The sequence below is a fragment of the Oryctolagus cuniculus genome, chromosome 6 (assembly GCF_964237555.1).
Source record: "Oryctolagus cuniculus chromosome 6, mOryCun1.1, whole genome shotgun sequence".
NCBI classification, from domain to species: Eukaryota; Metazoa; Chordata; class Mammalia; order Lagomorpha; family Leporidae; genus Oryctolagus; species Oryctolagus cuniculus.
In genome coordinates, this window is record NC_091437.1 from 29,420,723 (window position 1) to 29,446,278 (window position 25,556).

Here is a 25,556-nt window from a genome sequence, read left to right on the forward strand (position 1 = left end):
GCCTCAGGGCTAAACCACAGGGCCTGCTGTCCCCGCCCTGGTCGGCCATGCGGGAAGTGAGTTACAAGTGTGCCGCCCGCCCTTGACTTGCCATCTGCCCAAAGTGAGGGGGTGCTCCCAGGACGAGGGGAGGGAGCCGTCACTGCAGAGGAGCCCTGCTGGGCATGAGCTGGGGGAGCCCCACAGGAGAGAAGAAGGGGCTCCGGGGAGTTGGGGGGTGGGAGTAGGGGAGAGGACCTGGACCCTGTGTAGGGGAAGGGCCAACATGGTCACGAGGCCAGGACTGGCCCCCCGACTCAGGGCCCTGGCTGTGAAGTCCACGCTGGAGGGTGTGGAAGGGGCCTGGCCGGGGGCTGCCCTGTGGCCTGGGGCAGGGCGGGGTGGGGTGGGTGGGGGGCTCACAGGTAGATCTCGCGCTTGGCCGTCGGGGCGGACGCCGGCGTGGCTGCGGGCGGGAAGTCCGAGGTTTGGGTCAGGGGGATTTCCTCCAAGGCGGCCGAGTCCTTGCAGGAATCATGGCTACTGTGGGAGAAGGCACTGTAGGAGGGCAGCAGGCGCACGGGGGCCGTTTTGGTGTTCCGGTCTTCCGGGGGGCTGGGGCTGCCGGCGCCCGCAGGCTCCTGCCCCCCTCGGTCCTGGTAAGGCACGAAGGTGGAGAGTTTGAGGGCGCTGCTCTTGGTCCGGCGGCTGGGAGACGACTGGCCGGGCATCCAGCACGTGTCGGAATGGCCAAACTCACTGCACTCCCGGGTACACGTGCCCGTCATGGCAACATCAGGCAAAGGACGGAGGTCTGCAGAACACAGCAGGAGGCGCGGTCATCAGGCACGGGGTGGCCTTGGCAAACTCTGCTCCACAATCTCCCACCAGCACCTACACCCTAGGGTGCGCGCCCCTTCCGGCCAGGCCCACCATGTGAGTATATACACACTCTCTCTCATACATATACGAACACATCCCTTCCAGCCTCGCCTACCCTCCAGCGCTCCTCACACTCCCACCATATCTGCCCTCAGACAGGTGCGCACACACACACACACACACGCACCTCAGCCTCACACTGCTGTCCACCTGCAGACAGGCTCCAGCCTGGGGCTCCATCCTCACGCAGGGTGGCGGGAAACCCCACCCTCATTTAAGGATATAAGCTCTCCCTCTCTCTCTTGCTCTCTCCCTTATGCCCCCTCTGATAGGTATGGGCACAACCATCTCCTGGACTGGGCACCTGTGTCTTCAGATACAGATGGGCGGGCACACACCTTCCTGTGAACCCCTCAAGTGTCCCATGCCCCGGCTGGTCCTGGGACCCCCACCCCATCCTGCCATAAGGGGAAGGGACAAGTTTCTATGTGGGGGTTCACCCACAAGCACATCCATGCAGCCCTTCCCACCTCTCTGGCCCCTACACCCGCCACCACCCCTGGCCTTGCCCCAGCTCCTTGCCCAGAACACCCATGGGAACAGGAGTTGGCCGCCTGACAGCAGTAGCCGGTGTGGTTGCTGGGCAGCAAGGGTCTCCATGGGAACAGCTGGGCCATGAGTACTTCCTGTCACAGCAGCCCCTGTCCCGCCCTCGCTTGGGGACAGCACCAGGCGGTGACCCCCCTCGGGGAAATGACAGCAGTGCTGCCTGGGGACAGGAGCTCCCCAGGCACAGCCCGGGCTGGCTCGGCCTCCTGCTGGCGCAAGGTAGGGTACGGAGGGCTTTATCGTTAAGCTTCCGAGTGCCAAGGTTCTTCACTCAGGGCAAAGCTGGGGGACCCAGAGTGGCTCAGAGCACTGGGTGGGGGGCAGACGGCTGGGTGCTGGGCCGAGTCCCACAGACCCCAGACCCCAGAGCAGCTCCCACATACCTGGCACTGCGCCTCAGGGCCTGCTCCGGCCGGCCGGCTCTGCGCGGGCACAAAAAGGACGAGACGGGCGTGAGATGGCGCATGGAGGGCGGGGTGGCTGTGGAGGGCCCACCAAGACCTGGGGCCCGGGGGCTTGGACAGGGCCCTTGGCCTGACGCCTGAGGTTCTGTCGTGGGGAGGGGAAACTTGGAACTAGGGAATGGGGCGACGCCCCCTTAGTCTTTCCGTCTCAAGGGCCCACTTAGGTTCCCTGCCACAGGCGGCCATGGACGCCTTTACCCACGCACACACGTGCACAGCTCACGCTCCACACACATGCATTCCAACAGCACGCCTTGCCATCCTCTCCCACGCTGCCCTCCGCTCCGGCCACCAGCCTCTGCCCCTCAGCAGCCAGGCCTCTGCCCTGCAGGCCTGTCTACCGCCCCTCCCAAGCCACCCACTCCAATCTCCTAGGTCCACTCTGTTCTCAAGGCCCTTCTGTCCGCCTTCTCCAGGGGCCTGGCGGTGAGCCCTGTGTGCTCAGGGTCCTGGTTCCCAGGGAGGCAGCGTGACACACTGCAGAGCGTCAGGACGCTGGGGTCAGAGAAGCCCGGTGTCCTTGTCTCCCCAGCCTGTCGCTTCCTACACGTGTGACTTTGGGCGAATGACCTAAGCTCTTTGAGCCTCCATGTCCCCCGCGGTAAAGTGGGCACGACGCCGTTCTTGGATCAGAGGGTGGCCACGAGGAGGACGTGTGTGTAGACTGGGATTCCCCCAGCACAGAGATCACCGTGAATGCACAACACCTCAGACGAAGGGTGTTTGCAAAGCCTGGGAACCATCTCAGGCCCCTACCCCTTCCCAGGTGCCTGGGGCCGGCAGACGCCCCTCACCGTTCTCGGGGTGCTCCATCTCCCCTATGCTGCCGTCGGGGGTGGTGCGCTCGTAGTGGTCCTCAGGCAGGGCCAGGGGGCCGAGGCGGGGCCCTGAGGATGACTTGCTGGACGGCGTCTCCGACTCCTCCAGGCCACTGTCGTAGTAACTGTGCTGAGACGGGTCCTGCAGCTCCTGGGCCTGGCTGGTGGCTGAGAAGGTGACTCGGCGGTGAGGTAACTGCAGGGAGACACAGTGTGACCGTGGCTGGCCAGCCCACCCCGCAGCACCCGCCCCACCCAGGCCTCAGCATCGACCAGGAGGAGGCCCAGCCTGTTAGCATGACAGCGCACCCCCCCCCCCCAGCCCCCGAGAAAGCTCAGGCCCCTTCACTCGAGGAAAGCGCCCAACCCAGCCTGGTCCGCACACGCCAAGTCCCCACGCAGCGCAGGCCCCACCCGGTGTTACGATAGCCCCTGGCGGCCCCAAGAGCCGGCATCCAGTACCAACCACGGGTTACAGCCCCGCCAGGCCCAGCTCCCCTCGGACAGCTCCTAACACAGCGCAGAGCCCGACACCACAGGAGCACAAGGCCGGCCAACTGCCCCCATTCCAGCAGGGCCTCCAGGTTACGGAAGGGCTTTCCTAAAAGCAGTACAGACCTAACTCTGCAACAGCTCAGCAGGGACACAGCAGTGCCCTGAGCTCCAGACGACATCCGGCATCCGGCATCCAGCATCCGGCAGACGGCAGCTCCTCACCTGTCTCACTGCTCTGCGACTTCCCAGAGCCTCCATCCACACAGCTGCTAGCCTCTTCCCCAGCCTCTGAGCCTCATCCCCCTGCGTGGCAGCACTGCGGGCAGCCTCGGGACTCCCCACTGAGCCCCCTCCCGGCTCAGCCCCCCATGGCTCTCCAGAAAGGGTTCCCAGTGGAGAAAGGTGGGCAGGAAGGAGGGGAGGGCGCCTGGAGGTGGGGGCAACAGATCAATGCAAAGTCCCCAGCCCTCCAGAGCAGGCCCGACATCACCTGCAGAGGGTAGGGCCCGGTGCCTGGGGGTGGGACATGGGATCAGGAACACTGGCTTCCAACCGAAATAAGAAGGGGGCTGGGGTGGGGGGAGCCGTGGCTAGGTGGAGCCAACTTGGGATCTGGGAGGCAGACAGGTGACAGGCTGCTTGCTCCCAGCCAGCGACCTTTCTGCCTGCCTGCCACGGGTTAATGATCAGCCCCCAGAAACCTGGCAACCTCAGCTTGGCACTTGGCACACCCAGCCTGCCACCCAAACACCCACCTGGGACTGCCAATGGTTTTCTTGCCAAGCCAGAAATTAGGAGTGTGGAGAGCTCAGGGGTGCAGCGGCCGGGCCCAAGGAGTGCTGATGGGTCTCCATGCACTTTCTGGTCCTTTAAGACCTTGGCAGGCTTTGTCTTTGGAGATGGCTGGGGGAGTGGCCTTCTCCTGATGCTCCCACACGGTCCCCACTCCCCACCAGAAAGCTGGAGTGAGGGAGGCCGACAGCCAAGACAGCCTCCCCACCTCGTCTTCATGGGATCCATGCTGTGATGCCAACACTGAAGAGTCTGGGTGATGACAGGGCTCCCCAAAGTGACCTGCACATTCTACCCGGCACAGGGGCCAGTGAGCTCGGGGAGGGGTGTGAAAGGCACAGGGCGCTGTGGCCTTGGTGCCTTCTTTCCAGTTTTAAGACACTGGCCAGCAGGCCCCGACCCCTGCAGAACCCTGCCTACAAGACAAATACCTCAGGGTCCTCCTTCCCTGTGATGCTTCTCTGTAAACTGGGGTATAGGCTTATGCTCAAGACTTGGCGCTCCCTGTAATTCTATGACTGTCCCACCTTTGAAGCCCAGATCACAAATCTCTCTCCCACTCTAGTCTGCCAGTTCTAGACACTTGCTAAATATTTGCAATTGGCAGTCAGATTCATATGTCTCAAACCAAATTCTCCTTCTATCAGCTTCTGCTTGGGCAATGATTTCATCACTGTCCCCATCACCCACACTCAGAGGGCTGATGCCCACCTGGGAATCCAGATAGCTCACCCCTCATTCCCCATCTCTATCCACATCCAATTATCTCTTGAGTCCTATGGGTCCTTTCTCCCCACACTCAGCCAAATCTGCCCACCCATCACCCCATGGGCACTATAGTAGCCCAAACCTTAGAGGGTCAAGCCTGTACCTTCACCTCTGGCCCCTTTGAAGTCCACTATACATGCCAGTGAACTTGCTAAAACTCAACTCACCTAAAACAAAACAAAACAAAACCTAAATGCATGCATGTTCAGGGACTCCCATTTCCTCTGGTGGTGTGTGTGGGGGAGACTTTTAGAAAGGCACTCATGCCATCTGCAACCTGCAGCTCTTCCAGTCCCGCCCCCCACTGCCCTCTGTACCCTTTAATCTGGCCCCCTTCCTGCCCTCTCCCTGCCACCACCTTGGTCATACTCATTCCCACCTCACAGAGTGGCCCTGAACAGAGGGGCCCTCTTGGCCAAACCCCGCTCATCACCGACAAGCTGACACAAGTTCCACAGGCTTCTTCCAGAAGCCGATTCCGGGGTTCCATGCAAGTTTCCCTACATTGTGCCCGAGAGAAGGGGGCACTATGGTCAAATAAATTTGTAGATCCCGAGATACACAAAGTCTACCAGGCTGCCTGTTTCTTGCTGGGCTTCACAGAGCTTTTAGCAGGTGAATGTGACAGTCTCTGACCCACCCCCCTTAATGGCATTATGGATAACAGTTGACTCCAACAATCGGATTTCCTGAGGTTTTTGTTTCAATTCTGGCTCTATCAGTGACTAGAGGTCACTTCCGTAAAATGAGTAGTAAAATGATTAGCATCAGAGTTATGAGCATCAAACTATTTCATACAAAGGGCCCAGCCTGGGGCCATGCACCTGGTGAGGACTCAGAGAACGGAAGTGAGTAGTGACGGCAGCAGAAGTAGATCATGGGAAACGCTTTCTTATGGCATGTCTCGGCCCTTAAGATTCCAGTGCCTCACCCCACTGTCTTGGGCGAATACAATCAGTCGTTCATTTGGAGCCATGCTGAGCACACAGTAGCAATGTGGCCCATGAGTTGCAATGACAAAGGTGGTGCGGTTGGTCATGTTGAATGTTGGGAGAAGGTATTCAGTGTGGCTCTTGGACTGGGGTGGGTGGGATTGGGGATGAGTAAGGGACAGACCCCAGGAGCACAAGGATAGAAGAAATAGCAGCTGCACGGACAGAAACGGCAGAGAGTGAGCGCTCAGGAGCTGTTGGAAGTCACCCTTTGGGGGCTTGATTTGTTCACATGGCAAGAGATGTCCCCGGATCTCACTTCCCTGGCCCCACCCTCCAAAGGCCCCTGGAGCTTTTACTTTGGGGGTACCCCTGGGGTGCTGGGGAGTTTGTAGCTGGAATCAGGTGCACGCTGACGCCGAGGAGCTCCTGGGAGCCTCTTGAGCCTCTTCGGTCACCATGGAGGTAGACTGTCTCCGGCCCCGAGACTCCTCTGGGACCTGAGGCCCCTCAGCCACATTTGAGCCTTCCTCCCCCTCAGGTACAAGCAGGGAAAGGGCACTCCCAGGAGAGCAAGAAGTGAGAGACGGAGAGAGAGAGAGTGAGAGCCAGCAGCCCAGGGTGGCCAGATCCAGAGCTGGGGGAAGGGCAGGGCGGTGGCTTCACAGGCAGGAGGCAGAGCTAGGGAGCCTCAGCTGGGAGTTGGGCATGGGTGCATGTGTGGAGCAGGTCAGTACAAAGGGCTTGAGATTTCCCAGGCCTCTCCTTGGGCCCTCCCTCCCTGCAGGGGAGGCTGGTGTGGTGACACAGGGCAGGGCCGGCTACTTGCCGGTAGCAGGCAGTGTTGATGAGGACTGGAGCGGGGCACGGGGAGGGGGGAGCTCCTGCACTGGGGAGTCGGCTCTTGGCCCTCACCTGACGCCCTCCCCTCCAAGTGCTCAGTTCTGAGGTCTGTTAGGGGCTACCAGAGGCGGGCAGATTGGAGCAGTGGTGGAGAAAGGTAAGACACGGGTGCACCTCCACCTGCCGTGTCTCGGCGCAGGGTGTGGTTCCTAGGCAGGAGGCCTCACAATAAGGGGCCAGGGGACCTGGTGGCAGGCGCTGCCATCTGAAGGCTGGGCAAACGGTCCTTTCCCCAGACACAGATAGGGATCGGGGTGAGGAGCAGGAGCTGGGGAGCTAGGATACGCTCAGCTAGGGTTAGGGCAGACAAGGCAAAGAGATGAGATAGGGAAACTGAGGCAAGACCTGGGGACAAAGGGCTGTTTCCAGTCTCTCTCCCTTCTTCTCTCAGTTCCAGGAAAACAAGAAACCAAAACTCCAAAAATAGAGAACTTTATTATCAGGGATGAATGTATATGGGCTGGGGAAGGGGAGAGGGGCCCAGCCTTGGAAGCCTGGGCATAAGGAAAAGGCTGACACACAGTACACATGAAAGGCACAAAGCGGGGTCCCCCCCCGGCACATTCCCAGGGCACCCTGGTCCCTTCTAGAGAAGCACCTATGGCTGGCCTCACACAGAGACCCGGGTTTGGAATAGACTTCTTCCCCATACTCTCCCCATTCTGCCTCCACATCCTTCTGCCCACCTGCCCATCAGCCCCCAGCTGCCAGGCCCAGCAACTGGTCCAACAGCCGGGGCTTGGCAAGTCACGGGCCTCTCCTCAGTGAGGAGGGGGCAGGAAGGAGACCACAGAGCATGCCCTCCCTCAGCTTTCACTCAGCTCAACCTCCCATGCCTGGGCAAGGTAGCAGGTTCATTACCAGGGCCCCCGTCCCCCCAGATCTGTGGTCCCACCTCCCACTCCTGGCTCAGGTTGGCCCCCACATGGGCTGGAGGGCACGGCACTCACAATACACCTGCTCCGTCACTCCCACACCTCAGTCCAGATGGCCCCATGGTAGGGGTGGGGTGGGGGCCGGGGTGTGCTGAGCCGAAAAGGCTGGCCTACCTGCTTGCTGGGGTATTTGGGGGGGTTGGTGCGGTAGCTGTAGTCGGAGTACTGCTCGGAGCCCGTGGACGTGGTGTCCCCGGTGCCCACAAACGTGTTTGCAGGCGGCAGGTCCTGTACCACCTGGTGCTTCTTGGAGGCCGAGGGTGACTGGGGCTGCAGCTGGATGGAAGGCAGAGGAGAATTGGAGCGGTAGTGGCGGCCCAGGTCGGGGCTGCCTGGCGGGTAGTTGAGGGGCAGGTGGATGCGGGGGCTGTCCCCAGGGGCGTCGCTCATCAGGTTGAACTTGAGGGACTTCTGCAGCCCGGTCTCATCTTCATCCTCCACTGGCTTCACAGGCTTCGGGGACTTGCTCTTCTTGCCTTTGCTTTTGTTGCCCTTGGAGGCTTTGCCGCTGGGCTTGGGGGCATACAGGTCCTTGGTCTCCTTCTTTCCAGCCTGGTAGCCGCTCTTGGCCTCCCGCTGCCGGCAGTAGCGCACAAGCACCGCCAGGGCAATGAGCAAGGCCACGGCCACGACCCCGGCCACCACACCGAAGAGGATGTTGCCCCGCTGCTTGGAGCGCTCGTATTCCGGGTCCCCAGCGATGTCGATATCCAGCGGCGTGTCCAGACTGTGGCCCAGTAAGGTCTCCAGCAGCGTGCGGTTGGCCAAGGTCTCGTTGACGTAAAGGTGGACCAGGGCTGTGCCATAGCGCGGGGGTTTGCCGCGGTCACTGACCTTCACCACCAGGCGGTGCAGCCCGTGGTGGCGTCGCTCGATCTCCTTCTCCAGGGTGATGGCACCCGAATGGGACCCGATCTGGAAGAGCCCATAAGGGTTGCCCCCGGCGATGCTGTAGGTCAGCTCGGCATTGACACCGGAGTCAATGTCCTCAGCTGTCACCTGGCTGACCGTCTCCCCAAGGCGCGTCTGCGGAGTGAGCAGCCGATGCGAGGTGTTGGAGGGGGCGGTGATGAAGGGCGCGTTGTCGTTCTCGTCCAGCACGTTGATGGTGACACCCACGTAGGCTGAGCGGGGCGGCACGCCGCCGTCCACGGCCTTCAGCTGGAAGGTGTAGGTGCTCTGCTGCTCCCGGTCGAAGCTCAGGCTGGAGAGGATGGTGCCCGTGCCGTTCTGGATCACAAAGTCCCCATTGTCCTGCTCCACGGAGAGCTGCACCCGGGCGTTTTCCCCCTTGTCCCCGTCAATGACAGTCACCATGCCCACCGGGCTCAGCGCCGGCATGTTCTCCATCACTGAGAAGTTGTAGCCACTCAGCATAAACTTGGGGTCATTGTCGTTGCAATCTAGCACGTTCACGAGGACAGTGGCCGTGCCCTGCAGGCTGGGGCTGCCCCGGTCGGCTGCCACCACCTTCAACTCGTAGCTGTCCCGCTGTTCCCGGTCAAGCGAAGTCTTCACCCGGATCTCTCCGTTGTCAGGCGAGATGGTGAAGAGGCCCTTGGCAGCCGGCTCTGGTTCCAGAGAATAGACCAGCTCCGCGTTAGAGCCCGAGTCGGCGTCACTGGCCGTGACCTCGGCCACCACTTCGCCGGGCTTGTTGTTTTCCGGGAAGGCGACTTCGGTGACGCTCTGGGTGAAGACGGGTGCATTGTCATTGACGTCCACCACCTGCACCTTGAGGGAGTTGGTGCTCGAGAGGGGTGGGTTGCCGGAGTCCACGGCCACTATCTCGACAGTGTAGTCTTTGACCTTCTCGTAGTCCAGCGGGGTGGTGGTCTGCAGGAAGTACTTCTTCTTGCTGTCACTGCCCGTCTCGCTGGCCTGCCGTAGCTGGAAGGGCACGTCACCAGCAACCACACAGGTGACAGCCGCATTCTCCCCCTCGTCTCGGTCCGACACCTGCACCAGGGCCACGGCTGTCTCTTCTGCCACGTCCTCCGAGATGTTGGCCATCCCATCTTGATGGGTCACCAGCCCTATGCCCCGGATCTCGATGGTGGGAGCATTGTCGTTCATGTCCTTGACAGTCACCACCACCTGTGCTCGGGCGCTCTTGGGGTTGGCACCTCGGTCCTTGGCAAGCACCGAGAAGCGCAGGGTGCTCAGGTCCTCGCGGTCCACAGGGCCCTGGACGGTGATGAGGCCAGTGTTCCTGTCCAGTCGCAGGAGGCGCCTCACGACCTCGGGTGCCTGGTGGAATGTGTAGTCGATCTCGGCGTTGGCACCCTGGTCCGAGTCATTGGCCTTTACCTGCAGGGCGGGAGAGAGTAACAGGAGCAGGCAAGAGTTAGAGCAGGGACAGCCAACTCAGGGGCACATGCGCTGATCAGCATGGGAGACACGACGTGTCTAACATGGCAGCCAAAAGGCCTGATGCTCTGGTAGACGTTACTAACGTGTTTTTCTACAGAGCCCAGACGCGGCCCGCAAATCCTCCAAAATGCTGTGAGAAAAGAGCTGGGACATGATTTTTTTTCCTTCTAAGATTTTATTTTTATTTATATAAAAGTCAATGTGTGTGTCTGTGTGTGTGTGTGTGTGTGTGTGTGAGAGAGAGAGAGAGAGAGAGAGAGATGAGAGCGAGGAATAGATACAGAGAGAGGGAGATATTTTTCATCTGCTATGCTCCCTCCCCAAATAGCTGCATCAGCCAGGGCTGGACCAGGCCAAAACCAGAAGCCTGCAACTCCATCCAGGTCTCCCACATGGGTGCAGGGGCCCAAGCACTTGGGTCATCTGATACTTTCCCAGGCACATTAGCAGGAAGCTGGATTGGAATCAAACAGCCAGGACTTGAACCGGAGCTCCAATACAGGATGCTGGCGTTGCAGGTGGCGGCTTAATCTGCTTTGCCACAGCGCCAGTCCCAAGCCAGGGCATTGTTACATCTTACTTGTCATTGCTGTACAAATCCAAATAAGGGGTTGAGAATACAAGCAGCAACTAGGGAAGCACCTTCATCCAGTTAAACTGGCCTTCACCGCTCTGAAGAGAGGGAAATGTGTGAGTAGCAGAGATGGTGTGCATGCACGCACATACAGGGATGATGCACACACATGCACATACATGTCTGTAAGTGTGTGGGATGCTGTGTCTACATGCAGGAGTGCAGACCACATGCCCATGTGGGGGCCTCGGGTGAGGGGACTTGTTCTGAAAGCAGCCAGGTAGACATGTGGGTCAGAGGGAGCTGCCAGCCAGTGCTCAGTAAAACTGGGGAAACCTGTTTTAGAAGCTGCTTCTCCTCCAAGCCGGCGCTGGCGAGGCACCAATGTGAGGCCAGGAGGGAGGGGCTGGTGCAGGCCACAGAGCCTGCTGGCAGTGGGCTGGGCTCCCAGCATCAAACAATGAACTGTCTGTCCCTTTGCAGTGGGCACACCCTCCCACAGCAACTCCAGCGTGCACTCAGCCCAAGCCTGTACAAACACGGGTGGTAATGGGGCACCAGGCATGAGGTGGGAACAGCCACGAGCTATGACGGTCAGGCAAACACCAGGCTGGAGGTGGGTCACAGCCACACAGTTGTCCGATGGCTGCAGCTGGGCGGAGGGAACAGGCGTAACCTGGGTGAGTTCCTGGGCAGAAGGAGAGCCCTGGGGCCGAAACCCCACTCAATCAGTTTCCAAGTAACTATGGGACTTTTTTTTTTTTTCCCCCCACAGGCAGAGTGGACAGTGAGAGAGAGAGAGACAGAGAGAAAGGTCTTCCTTTTTGCCGTTGGTTCACCCTCCAATGGCTGGCGTGGCCGGCGCGCTAAGGCCGGCGCACCGCACTGATCTGAAGCCAGGAGCCAGGTGCTTTTCCTGGTCTCCCATGGGGTGCAGGGCCCAAGGACTTGGGCCATCCTCCACTGCACTCCTGGGCCATAGCAGAGAGCTGGCCTGGAAGAGGGGCAACTGGGACAGAATCCGGCACCCCGACCGGGACTAGAACCCGGTGTGCCGGCGCCGCAAGGCGAAGGATTAGCCTATTGAACCACAGCGCTGGCCTAACTATGGGACCTTGGGCCAATTCCTTACCCTCCCCAAGCCCTGGTCCACAAACATATAAAATGGGGATAATAACAGACTCTGTCACGGGGTGGCAGTGAGGACTAAGAGGGATGACACACGCAAAACCGCCCAACACTGCCCGACACAAAGCAATTCTGAAACAGCCCTCATTGTTTCTTTTGTCCATCCCTCCATCCATCCATGTGTCGCCCACAAACCCAGGCTAACAAATTGCAGGGCGCAGCTGCTGTTGGTCTTTCCTCCTCCCTCCAGGAAGGGGCGATCCCAATCACACCTGCTAGGGCTTTGCATGGAGTGGAGACCCCCGCGTGGGGCGCCGGCTGCCCTGGCCTCTGGTCCAGTCTGTGAGTGCCCATCCATCACCAGCTCTGTGGTATGACCCCCTGTGGTCCCCCTGTCTTTAGGCTGCTCACCTAGCTTCCCTTTTTTAAACTTTTGTTTATTAGAATGCATTGACTTATTTTTAAAAATTGTTTAAAAATTTTCTTTTAGTTTTGAAACAACAGTTGAAAAAATTTTTACATCACAGAGCTTCTTATCTGCCTCTCTGGGTCCCGGTCTACGACTATGGGCGTCTGCCTGCCTCCTACCCTCACCCAGCTCCAACTCTGTTCCTCTCCCACAGTCCTCCCCACCCTGTCTTCACTGCAGCCCGGGCCACCTCAGCCTTCTCCCCGCCCATCTGCGTGTCCTGTCTCACTGGGAGGTGGTGACGCTGTGAGCTCATGGGCTCTGCAGCCACACTGGTGAGCAGAGCAAAGGTGAGTGCCAAACCCATCAGCCGTGTGTTATCAGCCAGGCTCCTTCCTGCCTCTCCAGGGGCTCAGTTTCCCATCTGTAAACTGGGGATAATGCTACCTTGCACTGGAAGGATTAAATGATACAATACACATGATACGTTGAGAACAGTGCCTGCCACCTAGGCTATTATTATTCCCCATCCCCGACTGTCTGTCTCCCCTGTCTTTCTCAGTCTTTCCTTTCCAGGTTCCAGCCTACAGCCTTTTTTTTTTTCTTCTTTAAAGAAAAAAAAAAAAAAAAAAGGCTACGTCTCCCACTTCAGCCCGAGGACCTAGGAGGAAGTGTTTCCCAGGACAGGTAACGGTGTCCAGGGCAGGCAGAGCTCTCCTCGGCTCCCTCGCATCAAAGACAGAGGCAGCTCCAGCCCATGGGGGAGGAGAAAGGAGCTGGGGCTGGCAGGAGGCCAGGGCTGAGATGACAGCGGGAGATACGCCCACTTGTCTGCAGGGACGCTATCTGCACTCCCTCCCAGGCCCAGGCCCCGCCGGGCTGCCCAGCCCCTGGGGCAGTTCCCATGCAGGGGGGGTGCTGAGAACATCAACAGAGCCACCTGACACCCCTCTGTGCCAAGGACCCCATACCCGTGGGCGCCCTGTGCCTGGGGAAGAAGGCAATGTATACACACACACAAACACACCAGGGAAGGCCTTTCAGAATTCTGAAGACCCACCTGGCTGAACAAAGTGATTTCATCTCACTCGTCAGGTAAGGTACGGGAGGAAAGGTGCCTGGGTTAATTCAAACCCACCTCTGGCCAGGAAGACGGTCTCATCTCCCAACGGAGGCTACCTGGACAAAAAGCGACTCCTCTGTCCCAACTCAGCTCACCTGGCTGGGGCAGAAAGCGCTCACCTGACTTGGGAAAGAGTTCCACCTCTCAAGAGGTTTACTGGGGCTTGCCTCAAATTCTATGTCACTGTCACCTAAGTCGCCAGAGAGAGGACAAGAATATCACCTGTTTGGGTGGCAGTAGCAGTTTCTCTCCTACGCCAAAGGAATGCTCACCTGGCTGGGGTGGGCTCCCATGTCCAAAGGTTGTGGGGAGGGTGTAGGGGCTCCTCACCTGGATGACCGAGTGGCCTATGGGGCTGTTCTCAGACAGCTCAGCCTCGTAGGTGGGCCGCTCAAACTTGGGGGCGTTGTCGTTGGTATCGAGCACGGTGACCCGCAGCAGGGCGCTGCTGGCGCGGGGAGGGCTGCCGCCGTCCTGCACCTTGATGGTGAGGTCATAGGAGTCCCAGCGCTCGCGGTCCAGGTTGCCCATCACGATGAGCTGTGGCTGCTTCTCCTCCTGGTCCTCCGCCACCTGCAGCCCAAAGAGCTCCTGGGCCTCCGGCCCGGCCTGCAGCTCGTAGGAGGCCACACCATTGGGGCCGGCGTCACGGTCTGAAGCCAGCGGGATGGGGAAGAGCGAGCCGATGTTGGTGTTCTCGGGGATGGCCAGCGTGATGACCGGCGAGGCGAAGTTGGGTGTGTTGTCGTTGATGTCCTGGACTTCGATCTGGCCCTCCAACAGCCGGGGGCTGCCGTTCTGCACCAGGTCCGTGATGGACACCTCGAACTCCAGGATGCAGGGCTCCCCGGGGAGCTGGTTCTGGCACTCCCGGAGGCCCTCACGGTCGATGGAGGTCTCGGTGGTGAAAATGTCCCCCGTCTTGCCGTCGACTCGGAGGTAGGGGGCACCCACCTCCAGCTTGTACAGGTGACCCACGTCTGGAAAGCCGTAGTCAGCTGCGAGGCTCCCGATGAGGGTGTTGGGCGGCTGTTCCTCTGGTACCTTGTAGACCACCCGAGTGGCGTGGCCTGGGCACGGAGCCAGCAGGAGCAGCAGTGCCAGCAGCAAGGGGGGCAGCAGCAACCGACGCCCCCCAGGGCCCGGGCTGGGCCTCAGGGGCCGCATCCTCACAGGCTCTGGTATCAGGAGGGCTGCCAGGAGAAGAGGTAAAAAAAATCTGACCGTGAGCTGGCAAGAGGCACCCGGCTCCAGCTCTCCCTCTCCCTCCTACACACAGTTCTCCCAGGAAGAAAGTCAGTCCCAGCACAGAACCCCTGCTGGGTGTAGCAGCTGTGTCTGCCCCAGCTGGAGGAGCCGGAGAGAGGCCGGGCAGGTCCAGGGCTCCCGCCCATGGAACGCCCTATCCCACCTGACGCTCCCAGGGCCCGGCCCTCCCTTCTTCCCTTCCTCCTCTTTTCCCTCCCTGCTCTCAGCTCTGCACTCTACCCAACACCTCCTTCTCACCAGTACTCTGCCTGACTCACGCATGGTAATTACCCTGATACTGAGATAGGGGGAGAGAGAGCAAGGGGAAAGGTGAGGCTTTGGGAACCCCCAGTTGGAGCACCCTTCCCCCCATACATGGTTACAGAGAGATGCAGGTACCCCACACATGCATTGGAGCCTGGGATCCTCACGGCCCACACTGAGGTCCATGCAGGTTGGCTGGAGGGAGAGGCGACAAGACGCCGAGTTGGTATATGCAGATGAGACAAATCCCCCACTAAAACCCCTTTTTAAAATTGTATTTATTTTAATTTTATCTGAAATGCAAAGAGACAGTGACTGAGAGGAGAGAGACAGGGAAGGAGGAAAGGTATCCTGTTGTTTATGCCCCAAATTCCTACACCAGCCAGGGCAGGGACAGGTCAACCCAGGAGCCAGGAACTCCATGTGGGTGACAGGGACACAAGCACTTCAGCCATCACCTGCTGCATCCCAGGAGGCTGACAGGAAGCAGAGCAGCCCAGGCTTCCTAGAGGATGCTGGTGTCTCAAAGCGATGATGTAAGTGACTACACCACGCACCTGCCCCTCAAACCTATTTTTTTCTTACAATCATCCCCCATACTGCCCAACGGCCCCAAACCCCATGAAGCTTAGACTGGACACAATCAAAGCTCACACGTGTCCCAGAGTGTGTGTGCCCACGAAGGCACACGCACACATAAGCACACACGTGAAGTTCCCAGGGCTGTGCTCCTCCGGCCTGCTGCCACGCACAGGTGCGAAGATGACGAGGGCAGAAGTCAAGATTGGGGTGAGGACTGGTCAGGGATGACTGGCTCAGCAACTAGGAGCTGCCCTGGCCTGTCCTTAGTGACTGAGAGCCCAGCAGGTCTAACTGGGACAGGGCAGCCAGTGACACCACCAGCCTTCCCCAACCACTCCTCCCACCCCCACTCACACACCCCCTGGGCGCTCGGTGAACATCTGGCTCCTACTTGACCCCTACCCCTACATACATCCCCCTAGTACACGGCTGGTGCCTCCTCCTAACTGGTCCTGTCTTACCTCACTCCCGGTCTCCCTGCCCACCTCCAAACCCTTCCATTCAGATCCTTGTGTGCCTTGGTTCGGTACGAGCTGCGCCTGTGCCACCACGATAACCCTCTTCTTCCACCTCTTACGTGGCCTTGAGGCTGCACATTTGCTGACCACAGCCAGATCTGCCAGCTACTGCCCCTGTCTTGACTGCCCCCCACTCTCCAGCAAATCCAGGCCAGCTCTCCCTCCATGAAAATCCAAAGTCTTGAGCCCAGCAACCTCTGCAGGGGGCTCCGGCTCTGACTCCTTACCCCACTTCCCTACTCGGCGCACCTGGAATACCTGCCTACACCTGGATGACCCACCCAAGGATCTGCCACCCACCACACCCATCCCACTGAAGGCAGACAGGGGCCCCCAAAGAAGCCTTCCCAGGCTAGTCCAACCCACAGTGACCTCTCCTTCCTCCAGCTCATAGCCACTTATTGTCTGCTCCAATCCCAAGGCAATGAATCACCGGGCTGCCCGGGACACCGCCCGCCAGTGTAGCTGAACTCCAGTATTGCGTATCTGTTCCCACGTCTGTCTCAACAAGCATCCTGAAGGGATAGGACTTGGTACATTCATCCATCCCTCAGCCCCCACCAATGATTCTTTGTAAAGCCAGGCAAACTGCAGGCGCTCAATCGTATATTCAGGGAGTATTTCTTGGGCACTGGGACACAGCAGTAAACAAGACTGGCCCAGTGTGCTATGACAGTGGTTCCAACTCAATGGGCACTCGTCAGTTTTGTTGGGTTGCCTTTCTGTGCCCACTGCCGAATGTAGGGCAGCAGTGGGGAGAAGAGCAAGGGTTGTAGCATCAGAGCGTGTGAGGCAAACCCTGGCTACCCACTTCCTGACCACATGACATACTACTTAGAGCCTCAGCTTCCTTTTCCGTACAATGGGGCTATGACTGCCTATGTCCTAGGGAGTCTGAGATAATGCGGGCTAAAGGACTAACATAAGCAAGGCACAAATTGACCCTTTCAAAGCACTTAGCTCATGTAGATATGCACCTGCCTGCAAAGTGCAAGAAGTGTCTTTCTTACCAGACTGAGCGAAGCGTGCAAAGGCTTCTACTCGGCTTCCTCCTGCATCCTCAGGGCCAGCCTGGGACCTGGTGCATGGGAGGGCGCTCAGCACACAGCTCTTGAACGACTGCGTTACTGTGAAAGCTCCCTGGGCTTGGCCCATCGCAGCACTGACTGTGTGGTCAGCGCATGTTTTCTTGCCCCGTAGCCCAGAGAACTTGCTGGGGTAAAACTGAAGGCTTCTCCGTTTAGAGCGCATGGCGGCCTCTCAGTCACGCTCGCAGGCTTCACCTCTCGGTAGTTACCCAGCACAGGCCCCTCCTCAGCAGTGTGAACCAGCTCTGATTAGCAAGCTTGTTTGTTTCCAGCTGCAACCTTAATCTCTTTAAAGGAAGGAGGAATGTGGATCCACCCTCCAGCCACCTCCCCTCCACACCAGCAGGGACATGGCACAGGGCTGACCTTGCGGCCTTAAGCCTCAACCCAACACACCTCCAGAGGACTGTCTCATTCCTTTCTGGGCACCTTATCCTGCCACCACCCTCCTCTAAGCACGGGATCACTGTGCACCCCAATTCTCTGCATAAATCTTGGCGGGATAGGGGTTACCCTGAACCTCCACAGAAATTACCCTAAACCTGACCAAGAGAAGTAGAGCAGTGACCGCTGAGGCTATACCCTCTCTCCAGGTGAAGGCTATTTAACCTGGTGGCGTCACACCCCTCTCTAATCATCTTATGGCACCATGAAGCAGGTGTTTCCAAGAAAAATGATTGGTCATGAGTTTTGTCTGCACAGTCAGGGGTCCATGATCTGGCAGAGTCAGGGTGCCTTGGTTTATGGCTGCTCTAAGAGACACAGATTAAGCCCCTCCACTCACACACATACACACACTCCGGAGGCTTCCTTCTCCTTCTCAGGGTGAAGCCTGCAGACTCTAACCCTGCAGATGCCCTAGGCAGCACCTGCAGGCTCGTGACGCGGCCCACCCAACACACACCCTCACACAGGAGATCCTCACAACCAGGCAGCAGGGAGTCAGGAAAACAGTGAGGTATTCAGCTTCCCAGTTGGGAAAAGAACCCACTGGGAATCCAAGACCGGGAAGGTATGGAGTAGCAGAGGAAGGGACAGAGGGAGGTCGGAGGAGAGGAAGGTGGGGTTGCAGGGAAGGTTGCCCAGGGTCGGCTGGGCCTTCGAAGCACCTGCAGCTCCTCGAATGAGGATTATCTGGCCCCACCCTTAGGAATGTTGACTCCAGTGGGCGGTGGAGACTCCCCCAGGGCAATTGTGCCGAGCTCAGTCCCAGACAGTCTGGGAGCAGCTTTGAGATACACTGGGTCCACAGAGTTAAGAGCAGAGGCCCTGCAAACTCTATTATCATCACCTCTATCACCATCATCGCGCAGACACTGAGGTACTAACAAACCCGCTAAGTGTTTTACACAAGCGCTCTCACTGAACCCTCTGAAAAGGGTACTGTTTATTACTGCACCTCGCCCCATTTCACAGAGGACCAGATTGAGGCCCAGAGAGAATAAACTGTCTTCAATTACGGAAGGAGTATGCGGAAAAGCAGGGCTCTTCCCAACCCAGAGTTGGGGGGCAAAGGCTGGATGGAGGAAAAGGATGGACAGAAAGCCCGGGAAGCTAGGATAGGGTGTGCCTCTCTTGGCTGGTTAGGAGCGGGAAGAGAGCGCCTTGGCATCTGAGACTGCTTGGGTCTAGGCCTCCCAGGCTGCGGCAGCTCATCTAGAGGCCTGCAGAGATGTAGCCTGGAAGGGTGGTGGCGGTGGGCGGAGCAGCAGCAGTCGAGGCTCTTTCTCACCCCTGCCCCCACAGTCTGAACTTTGTCCCCAGCAGTTGGTACTGGCAGTCATTAGTCCCAGGCGGCAGCCTTTGAAGCGATCAGTGCTTTATCTACCCTGCCCCAGACCCTGGCTGCCTTCCTGGACAAGGGCACCCCACCTCCACCCAGTGTCATGGGTGCCCAGGACCCTAAGAAGTCCGAGCCTCAGCAGAGTCCAGCACAGGGATTCATTTCTCTTAGGCCTGAGCGTGGAAAAGCCATGAGGAGTGGAGGGAAAGGCCCCCTGCCGGCCAACATCTAGGCAGGGGTGAGGTTCATGTGGGGTACAGGGTCCACTGCTTGCAGAATGCTGTGGCCCTGGGAGGAAACACATCCGTCACTGTCCCAGTGACCAGGTCACCCAGCACAGTTCCACAGCAGTCACTACTACTGTGGGTACACACCATCAAGGGACAAAGGGACTGTGTGGCATCATCTGGGAGCTCAGGGTAAGTAAGTGGGCTGCGTGGGGTGGAGTCACCGGCTGTGCAGCCCTCAGCTCCCCCCTCCCTCCTGCAAACCTTTGTTGGCCTCTGCGGGGCTCCCAGGCACCAGCCTTCTGGAGAGACACTTCCTCGCTGGGTGACCTGAGCCCAAGGAAGTCACTTTCGTGAGCCTCTTTCCACACTGTGAAGTGGAAATAATGAACCCCGCTTCTTGAAGCTACCTGGGAAGACTCGAATGAGATCGGATGCTTCCGAGGTCTATTCATTGTCAAGGACAGATTTTTAAAATCACTGAAGAGAGCATTTTATTTCCAGCACCAGGCACGTAGTAGGTGCTCATGAGTTCGATGATCAAAGAACCCTTCTCCTGCCTGCTGGCCAGGCCTACCAAGGCAAAAAGGCTATGTCTGCTACTGCTGGTCCTGCAGACTCGGGCAGGCGGCAAAAGTGCTCACGACGTGGTTCAGCAGAAAACCTCAGTGCAGCCCTCATATCCTTGCTCAAGGGGCAGCGCTCACCCCTCAACAGAAGGGCTTCCTCCCCTCCCCCAGCCTGGATTCCTACTTAGCTCCTCCCCCACCCTGCAGGCCCCCTCCCGGCCCTTCCACCCTTTTCTTCCCAGCCCTTCACTCTCCAGCCTGCCCGCCCCTCCGCCTGGAGGCCGCCGGACCCAGATACCCCTTTGCATCTGAAGTCCCTTCTGGAACTGAGGCCCGGGGGTACGTGGGGGAAGGGAGAAAAAGGAAAGGCGGCCAGAAATTAACAACCCAACCTGCTCCCCTACCACCCCCCGCCGCTGGCCATCTCCGGAGATCGCTTCTCCACCCTCGCCCTGGCGCTGCGCGTCCTGTTGTAGCCCCAGGTTTCAACTTCAGACCCCAGCGTCCAGGGAGTTGCCCCCTCCCCCCACCTCCACCCTTCTGGGTTGTCAAAAACACCTGGGCGGCCCCTTTGCCGGCGGCACCCGGGGACTGACCCAGAGCAGGTGCTGGAAGACAGCCTGCGTCTTCCGGCATCAGGTCGCCGGTTCTACCCGCCTGGGCAGCCCCGTCCGCACCGCCCTGGTCGGCGGGCGCTCCCAGCACACACCCAGCGCGCGGAGCGTCTCCTCCCAGAGGCAGCCGAGCGAGTGCGGCGTGGGGTGGGGTGCGGGGACCGTGCGGTTCCTCGGGTTCCGGCGGCCCCACCCCCACACTGCCGGCGCCCGGCCACGGGAGCCCGAGGCGAGCCGAGACCAGAGCGCAGCGCGGCGCGAGAGCGCCCGAGCTGGCCGGCAGCGAGTGTCCCCCGCCCCTGGGCCGCCGCGGGGAATCCCTCCTCGCCATCTCCGGCCTCTGGTCTCCCGCAAACTGGCGCCGGCAGAGCCGAGATGAGCCGCGGGCGCCGGCAGGGGGCTGGGAGGGAGCCGGACCGGGCGGGGACACTGGCGTAAGCCCGACCCACGCGCAGCGGGGCGGGAAGGGGGTCTTTGCCCCTGCGCTCGGTCCTCAAAGGCCTCAGCGTCGGCCGAGATCTTTCCCGCCGGAAGGACGAGTCGCCGACCCCTGCTGAGGAAATCGAGGCCAGAAGTCTGAGCTGGGGAGGGCAGCGGGGGAAGGGGCGCGAGTCCAGCTCGCCCTTCCGTTCCGCGCCTGCCGTGATCTCGCTTCGGGCTCAGGGCCTTGCCTGCTCCCACGGCTGGCCCGCAGCGGGGCCCTGACGGTAGGAGCCGCCCAGGTGTGAGGCCACCCAGGTGTGCTGGCAACCCCGGTGGCTTGGAGAATTCAGCTAAACCGACCTAAGAGGGCCGCAAACACCGCCCCAGGTCTGCACCCTCTGCAAGAGGACCGAGGTCCCCAGAGCCCCGGGCGGAGGCACGGCGCGGCCTGCCAAGTCCGGCTCGTTCCCGGAACACCCAGCCGGTGCGGCCCCGGAGTGGGGGTGGGGAGGCGCCGGCCAGGAAGCCGGTCCGGCCGGCCCCGAGGCTCCCGTCGTGCGGACATTTACAATAACAATGTCGCGATTGAGGCGGCTGCGCGCTGGGGGCTCGCCGCGGACCCCGATGGCTCCCCAGAATCTGGCCTCCGAGGGAGAGGGGCCAGGGCCGAGCGCCGGCGCGGCTGCGCTGCGGGGTGTAATGTGACACCAGCGGTGTCAGGTGTGTGACACCAGCGCGGAGGATGTGCGAAGCCGTGGGTGATGTGTGTGTGGCCGCGAGGCGCTGCCGTGGGCGCCGTTGGCTGCTGGGGAAGCGTGCCGAGACCCCGGGCTGGGTGCCATCCAGACCTGCCCCACACACCTGCGTTCTGGCCAAGGCGTGGGTCACAGGATCTACGTTAGGGTGGGTTCCCTACAGGAATGTGTGCGGGGGCCGGGTTTTGAGTGTGCATCTGACAAACTGGCCTTGACACCCGTATGTGAGCTGAGGGCCCACGGCTGTGTTTGTGTCACACCGGTCGTGTGTCCGTGCTGCTGGTCGTGCAGACGCCGAAGCGCATTCTGAGCTGTTAACGGTGGCCCAGCCGGCGCTGGTGTGCGGGAGGTATGTCAGCGCACACATGTGCCGATGTATGTATGGGTGTAGACATGTCGGCGGTATGGCCCTGGGTACCCGCGGGGAGCGGGAGGCGCCGGAGTGAGCCGAGCTGGTCGCCCAACAAGTGTGTGTGCATGTGTGTGTGTGTGCGCGCGCGCGCGTGTGTTGTGGACAAGGGTCCCTTGCCGGCTCCGGTCCACCGGAGCTCCCCACCACACTGGGGGCCGCGAGCTTCCCCGAAACCATCCTCCCCCGGCGCGCGCCTGGAGTCTCCTTATCCCTGCCGCCCCAAGCGCGCCCGGATGCGGGGTACTGGGGCCGGGGGCCGGCTCAGGACCCCCTCCCCTCTCTCGGTTTCTAGCCGTGAACCCTGGAGGCCACGTTGCCCGGCAGCAACCCCCTCTCGGTGCTCCCGGCCACCCCCACCTTAGTCCCCGCGCGCGGAGCACGGACCCGGCCCCCGCGGCCTCGCTCCGCTGAGCGCCCCTCCCTCAGCTCCCGCCGGCCATGGCGCGCTCCGGGCCCCAGAGCCGCTGCCGCCTCCACCGCCGCCAGATCCTTACCCGCCTCGGGGCAGCACCGGCCGCCGGCCCCGCTGTCCATGAGCGGCCGCCGGCCCCGGCCCGGGCTACGGCTCGGCACGGCTGGGGCTGGCGCTGCGGTTCGGGCTCCGGCTCGGGCTGGCTCCCGGCGCAGCAGCCCGGCGGCTTGGCGTCCGCGCCGCGCTCCCGCTCCCCGAGTGTGTGAGGCGGCGGCAGCGGCGGCAGCGGCGGCGGAGCCAGCGCGAGCGGAGCGCATGGCCCGGCCCGCCCCCTGCCTCCCCCTCCCTCCCGGCCCGCCCGCCTCCCGCTCGCCTCCCCGCCCCCCTGCGGCCGGGGGGTGGAGCTCGGGTCCCGTCGGGAGGGGACCCCGAGCCCCTCTTCCCCTAGCTGGGACGCCCCCCGCCCCGCGCCATCTCGTCGGCCGTCCCCCTCCTCGCTCTGCGCGCTGACGCTGACCCCGGCGGAGCTGCGTCCGGGACCCCTCCGAGGTCCCCTCCTCACCCCACTCAGGCACCTGTCCCCACTCTGCCCCCGGGAAGGCGACGCCGCCAAGCGTCTCCGCTGGTGCCTTCCCCCCTGGGCACCTGCGCCTCCAGAGTCACTTCCCGCCCAGACCCCCGCAGAGCCCGCGGCGCCCGGGGAAGTCCGCCCCTCCCCCGGCCGGAGCCGCAGAGCGGTCAGCCTCATCGGCCGCAGAGAGCCGGAGGTGGGGCCCGGAGGGGACTGTGAGAGGGGCAGACGGTGGACCCCCCCGGGGCCCCAAAGTGAGGGTGAGGGAGGCAAACGGGGATGAGTGTGGGGCGACCCCTGGGCGCAGGCTCCGTCAGGGCCCCCAGCCACCTGCTCGGGGGTGGAGACGCGCGCGGCCTCACGCTCGGCCGGCGACACAGCGGAGCGGGTCCCTACCCCGCGAGACCCCGCAGTGTCACGGCCTGTGTCACCCGCCTTCGCAGTGCCACACGCTCCCTGTCACACTCACCGAGTCACACTCGGAGGCACACGCAGAGCCTCACACTCGAATACTCGGTGTCTCCCGCTCAGCGCCGGCTCTCTGGCGCCATCTAGAGGCCGCCGAGCGTCTAGGGCACTCCCTTTCTTGCGCCAGGGTTTGGTGCCCCCCCCACCCCCCCAACCCAGGACCCCACGGAGCCCGGGTTCAAGAGGACCTCCCGCCCGGCGCAGGGGCCCAGTGCTCCAGGTCAGAATGAAAAAGGCGGTGCTTGGCAAGGCCTGGCCGCTGGGTGTAAAGACCTTTGTCATGGGTTGACTGGTGTCTGAGCGTCTATTTGCTGCAGCCTCTGATCCTGGTCCATTTTTCCCCACCCCCACCCCCAGTACCCCCATTCCTACCTCTGGGCTGTCATCTGTTTCTTCTGCCTCCACCTCTCACCTGCACTGGCTTCCATCTGTGGGACGCCTTCTACGGTAAGGGTGGGCTTTCTGGCCAGCTAAGAGGGCAAGCAGGGGCTGCCCCCTGTTTCCCCCAGAGCAGCCTCCCTCAGCTGGGCTCCCCCTCTGCCCTAGTCCCTGCCCCCCACCCCCGCTCAGCTCCAGGATCCCAGGTGGGGGACTCCAAATGGGAGATGGTACAAGGAGGGTCTGTCCTGTAGGTGGTTTCTCCCTGTCCCTTGCAAAGCTCACACTTTTCCCCATCACTGAGCATAGTTCCGAAAGAAGGAATCAGTGGCCCAGAGAGAAGAAATCTTCCATGGAAGAGCTGCCCCAGCCTCCCTGCCCCCAGCATGCGCCTGCTGCCCACTGCAGCCAACCCTCCCCGGTCTGCTTGCTGGGAGCCACTCAAAGACTCCTCTGTTCTCCTCCCGTGTTCAGGGCTGAGGGCTGAGCAGGATCGGCAGCCGCAGAGCCGGGCAGGAAATGCTAATCTCCCAGATGTTCTCCTCCATCCTCCCCGCTCCACAACCATCAAACCCAAATCCTGCACCAAGTGGCCGGAGCAGCACGGGGCTGGGGCGGCAACACCAGGGTGGGCTTTCTCACCTCGCCCAGCAGCCAGGCTGGGCTCTGTGGGGACCTCAGCCCAGGGCAAGGTAGACACGGGACTGGAGCCTGTGTTCCCAGCATGAAAGGCAGGCAACAGGGCAGGGACGGGGGAGAGGATGGCTGGGGAGCGATGAAGAGGCATCTGAAGGGGAGAGAAGCCAGTCTCCTGGCCGGTGCCAGACTGGGAAGAGGACCTGGTGGACAAGCCTGAGCAAGGTTCCAGCTGAGACTGACCAGGGACTGGAGTCTGGGTGATGCTAGGTGTGGGAGTGGTTGTGCACTGTGTGATGTGTGTCCCTGGGAGGGGCAGCAGCTAAGAGGAGCAGGAGGTTGTAGGGTCTGGAACTGTAGCAGAAAGACAGTTGCCGCTGGTGGTAGCAGGATTTGGTTTAATGCTGGTGTGCCTAAGCTATAGCCAGACAATCACATTACTTGAGGGGCTGTTGCCAAGTGTTCTCCCCCCGCACTGTGTGTGTGTGTGTGTGTGTGTGTCAAGGAAGAGAACTGAAATGCTGTTGGACCCGAAGCACTAGATATGAAGCTGGCACACCTGAGATTGACTATAGCTAAAAAAGCCGTTTGTTCCCTGTTAATATGACGTAGGTCGGCTGTAGCTTTATCCGCTGCCTATGCTGTAGGAGAGGAGAGGCTGTTGATAGGAGCCTGTACCTGGGAGGCAGGCTGTTACCTGGGATAAGAGCAGAGCTGCGGTTGTGTACAGGGCTGTAGCTGGGATGCTATTGGTCCTGAAGCTCTAGCTGTGATGACAGCATACTAGGGATTGGCTGTAGCTAAGATGCTGTTGCCCAGGATTGTGGCTGGGCTGTTATTATGTGCAGGACTCTGGCTGGGATGCTGTTTCGCCTGCAGCTACAGCTTTGAAGCTGGAGTATAGCTGGGAGGCCATTTGCTGGTAACAGAACTGGACCACTGTTGTGTGGGAGCTGTAGCTGAGCCTCTGTTGTCTAGGAGATGGGAAGCTGTTGCCTGGGATGGTGTTTGGGGAGGCAGGATGCTGCCTGAGATGGGAGCTGACCTGCTGTAGGAGCTGAGGCACAGTTGTGCTTCGGATGGCTCCCAAGTGGCTATTGCTGGGTCTGTGACTGGCTGGATGGGGGAAGGTGACTAAGTCCTGCCTTAGGGTCTGGGAGATGCCAGGAGCTCCAGCCTGGGCGGGGGCTGTTGCTCTGGGGAGGCCTCAGCAGCTGCTCAGCTGTGGAGCTGGGAAGCCTGTTTTCATTACTGTTTTAACTCTTTTTTTAACCTTGTTTTTCTCTCGACTGCACTTTCGCTCACTCATTAATTTTGGTATTTTTCTCACGGTGCCTCAGCCCCTGTCACGGCTGCCATGGCAACAGGAGGCAGTGTGCACAGTGCCAAAATATCTGATCAAAAAATAACCAAAATAAGCAAAC

The 25,556-nt window shown here is 60.5% G+C and overlaps 1 protein-coding gene across 4 annotated transcripts; it reads right to left on the minus strand.

Moving 5' to 3' along the window:
• Window positions 1-266: 266 nt before the first annotated feature.
• On the minus strand, window positions 267-22,398 carry PCDH1 (protocadherin 1). 4 transcript variants are annotated; one of them, XM_070076246.1, is made up of 6 exons: window positions 16,807-17,107; window positions 13,515-14,377; window positions 7,692-9,887; window positions 2,729-2,948; window positions 1,854-1,892; window positions 450-793 (listed from the first exon to the last, which is right to left on the minus strand). In XM_070076246.1, the coding sequence occupies exons 1-5, from the start codon at window positions 17,045-17,047 to the stop codon at window positions 1,867-1,869; spliced, it is 3,546 nt and encodes a 1,181-aa protein (XP_069932347.1). In that variant the 5' UTR covers window positions 17,048-17,107; the 3' UTR covers window positions 450-793; window positions 1,854-1,866. The 4 variants fall into 4 exon arrangements, with proteins under 4 accessions (XP_051700324.2, XP_069932346.1, XP_069932347.1 ...); XM_051844364.2 differs by lacking the exons at window positions 1,854-1,892; window positions 16,807-17,107 and adding an exon at window positions 22,162-22,398 and having other exon boundaries at window positions 267-793; XM_070076245.1 differs by lacking the exon at window positions 1,854-1,892 and having other exon boundaries at window positions 267-793; window positions 16,807-17,112.
• Between the last annotated feature and the right edge of the window lie 3,158 nt (window positions 22,399-25,556).

What these genes read in the sequence shown, in the direction of transcription:
- PCDH1 (XM_070076245.1), bottom strand. Translation starts at nt 17,047, where the DNA reads ATGCGCTCTAAACGGAGAAGCCTTCAGTTTTACCCCAGCAAGTTCTCT. An exon ending in TAGGCCACTCGGTCATCCAG is followed by an intron (nt 9,888 to 13,514) that starts GTGAGGAGCCCC and finishes CCCGCCCTGCAG; the next exon opens with GTAAAGGCCAATGACTCGGA. An exon ending in GATGGAGCACCCCGAGAACG is followed by an intron (nt 794 to 2,728) that starts GTGAGGGGCGTC and finishes TGTGTTCTGCAG; the next exon opens with ACCTCCGTCCTTTGCCTGAT.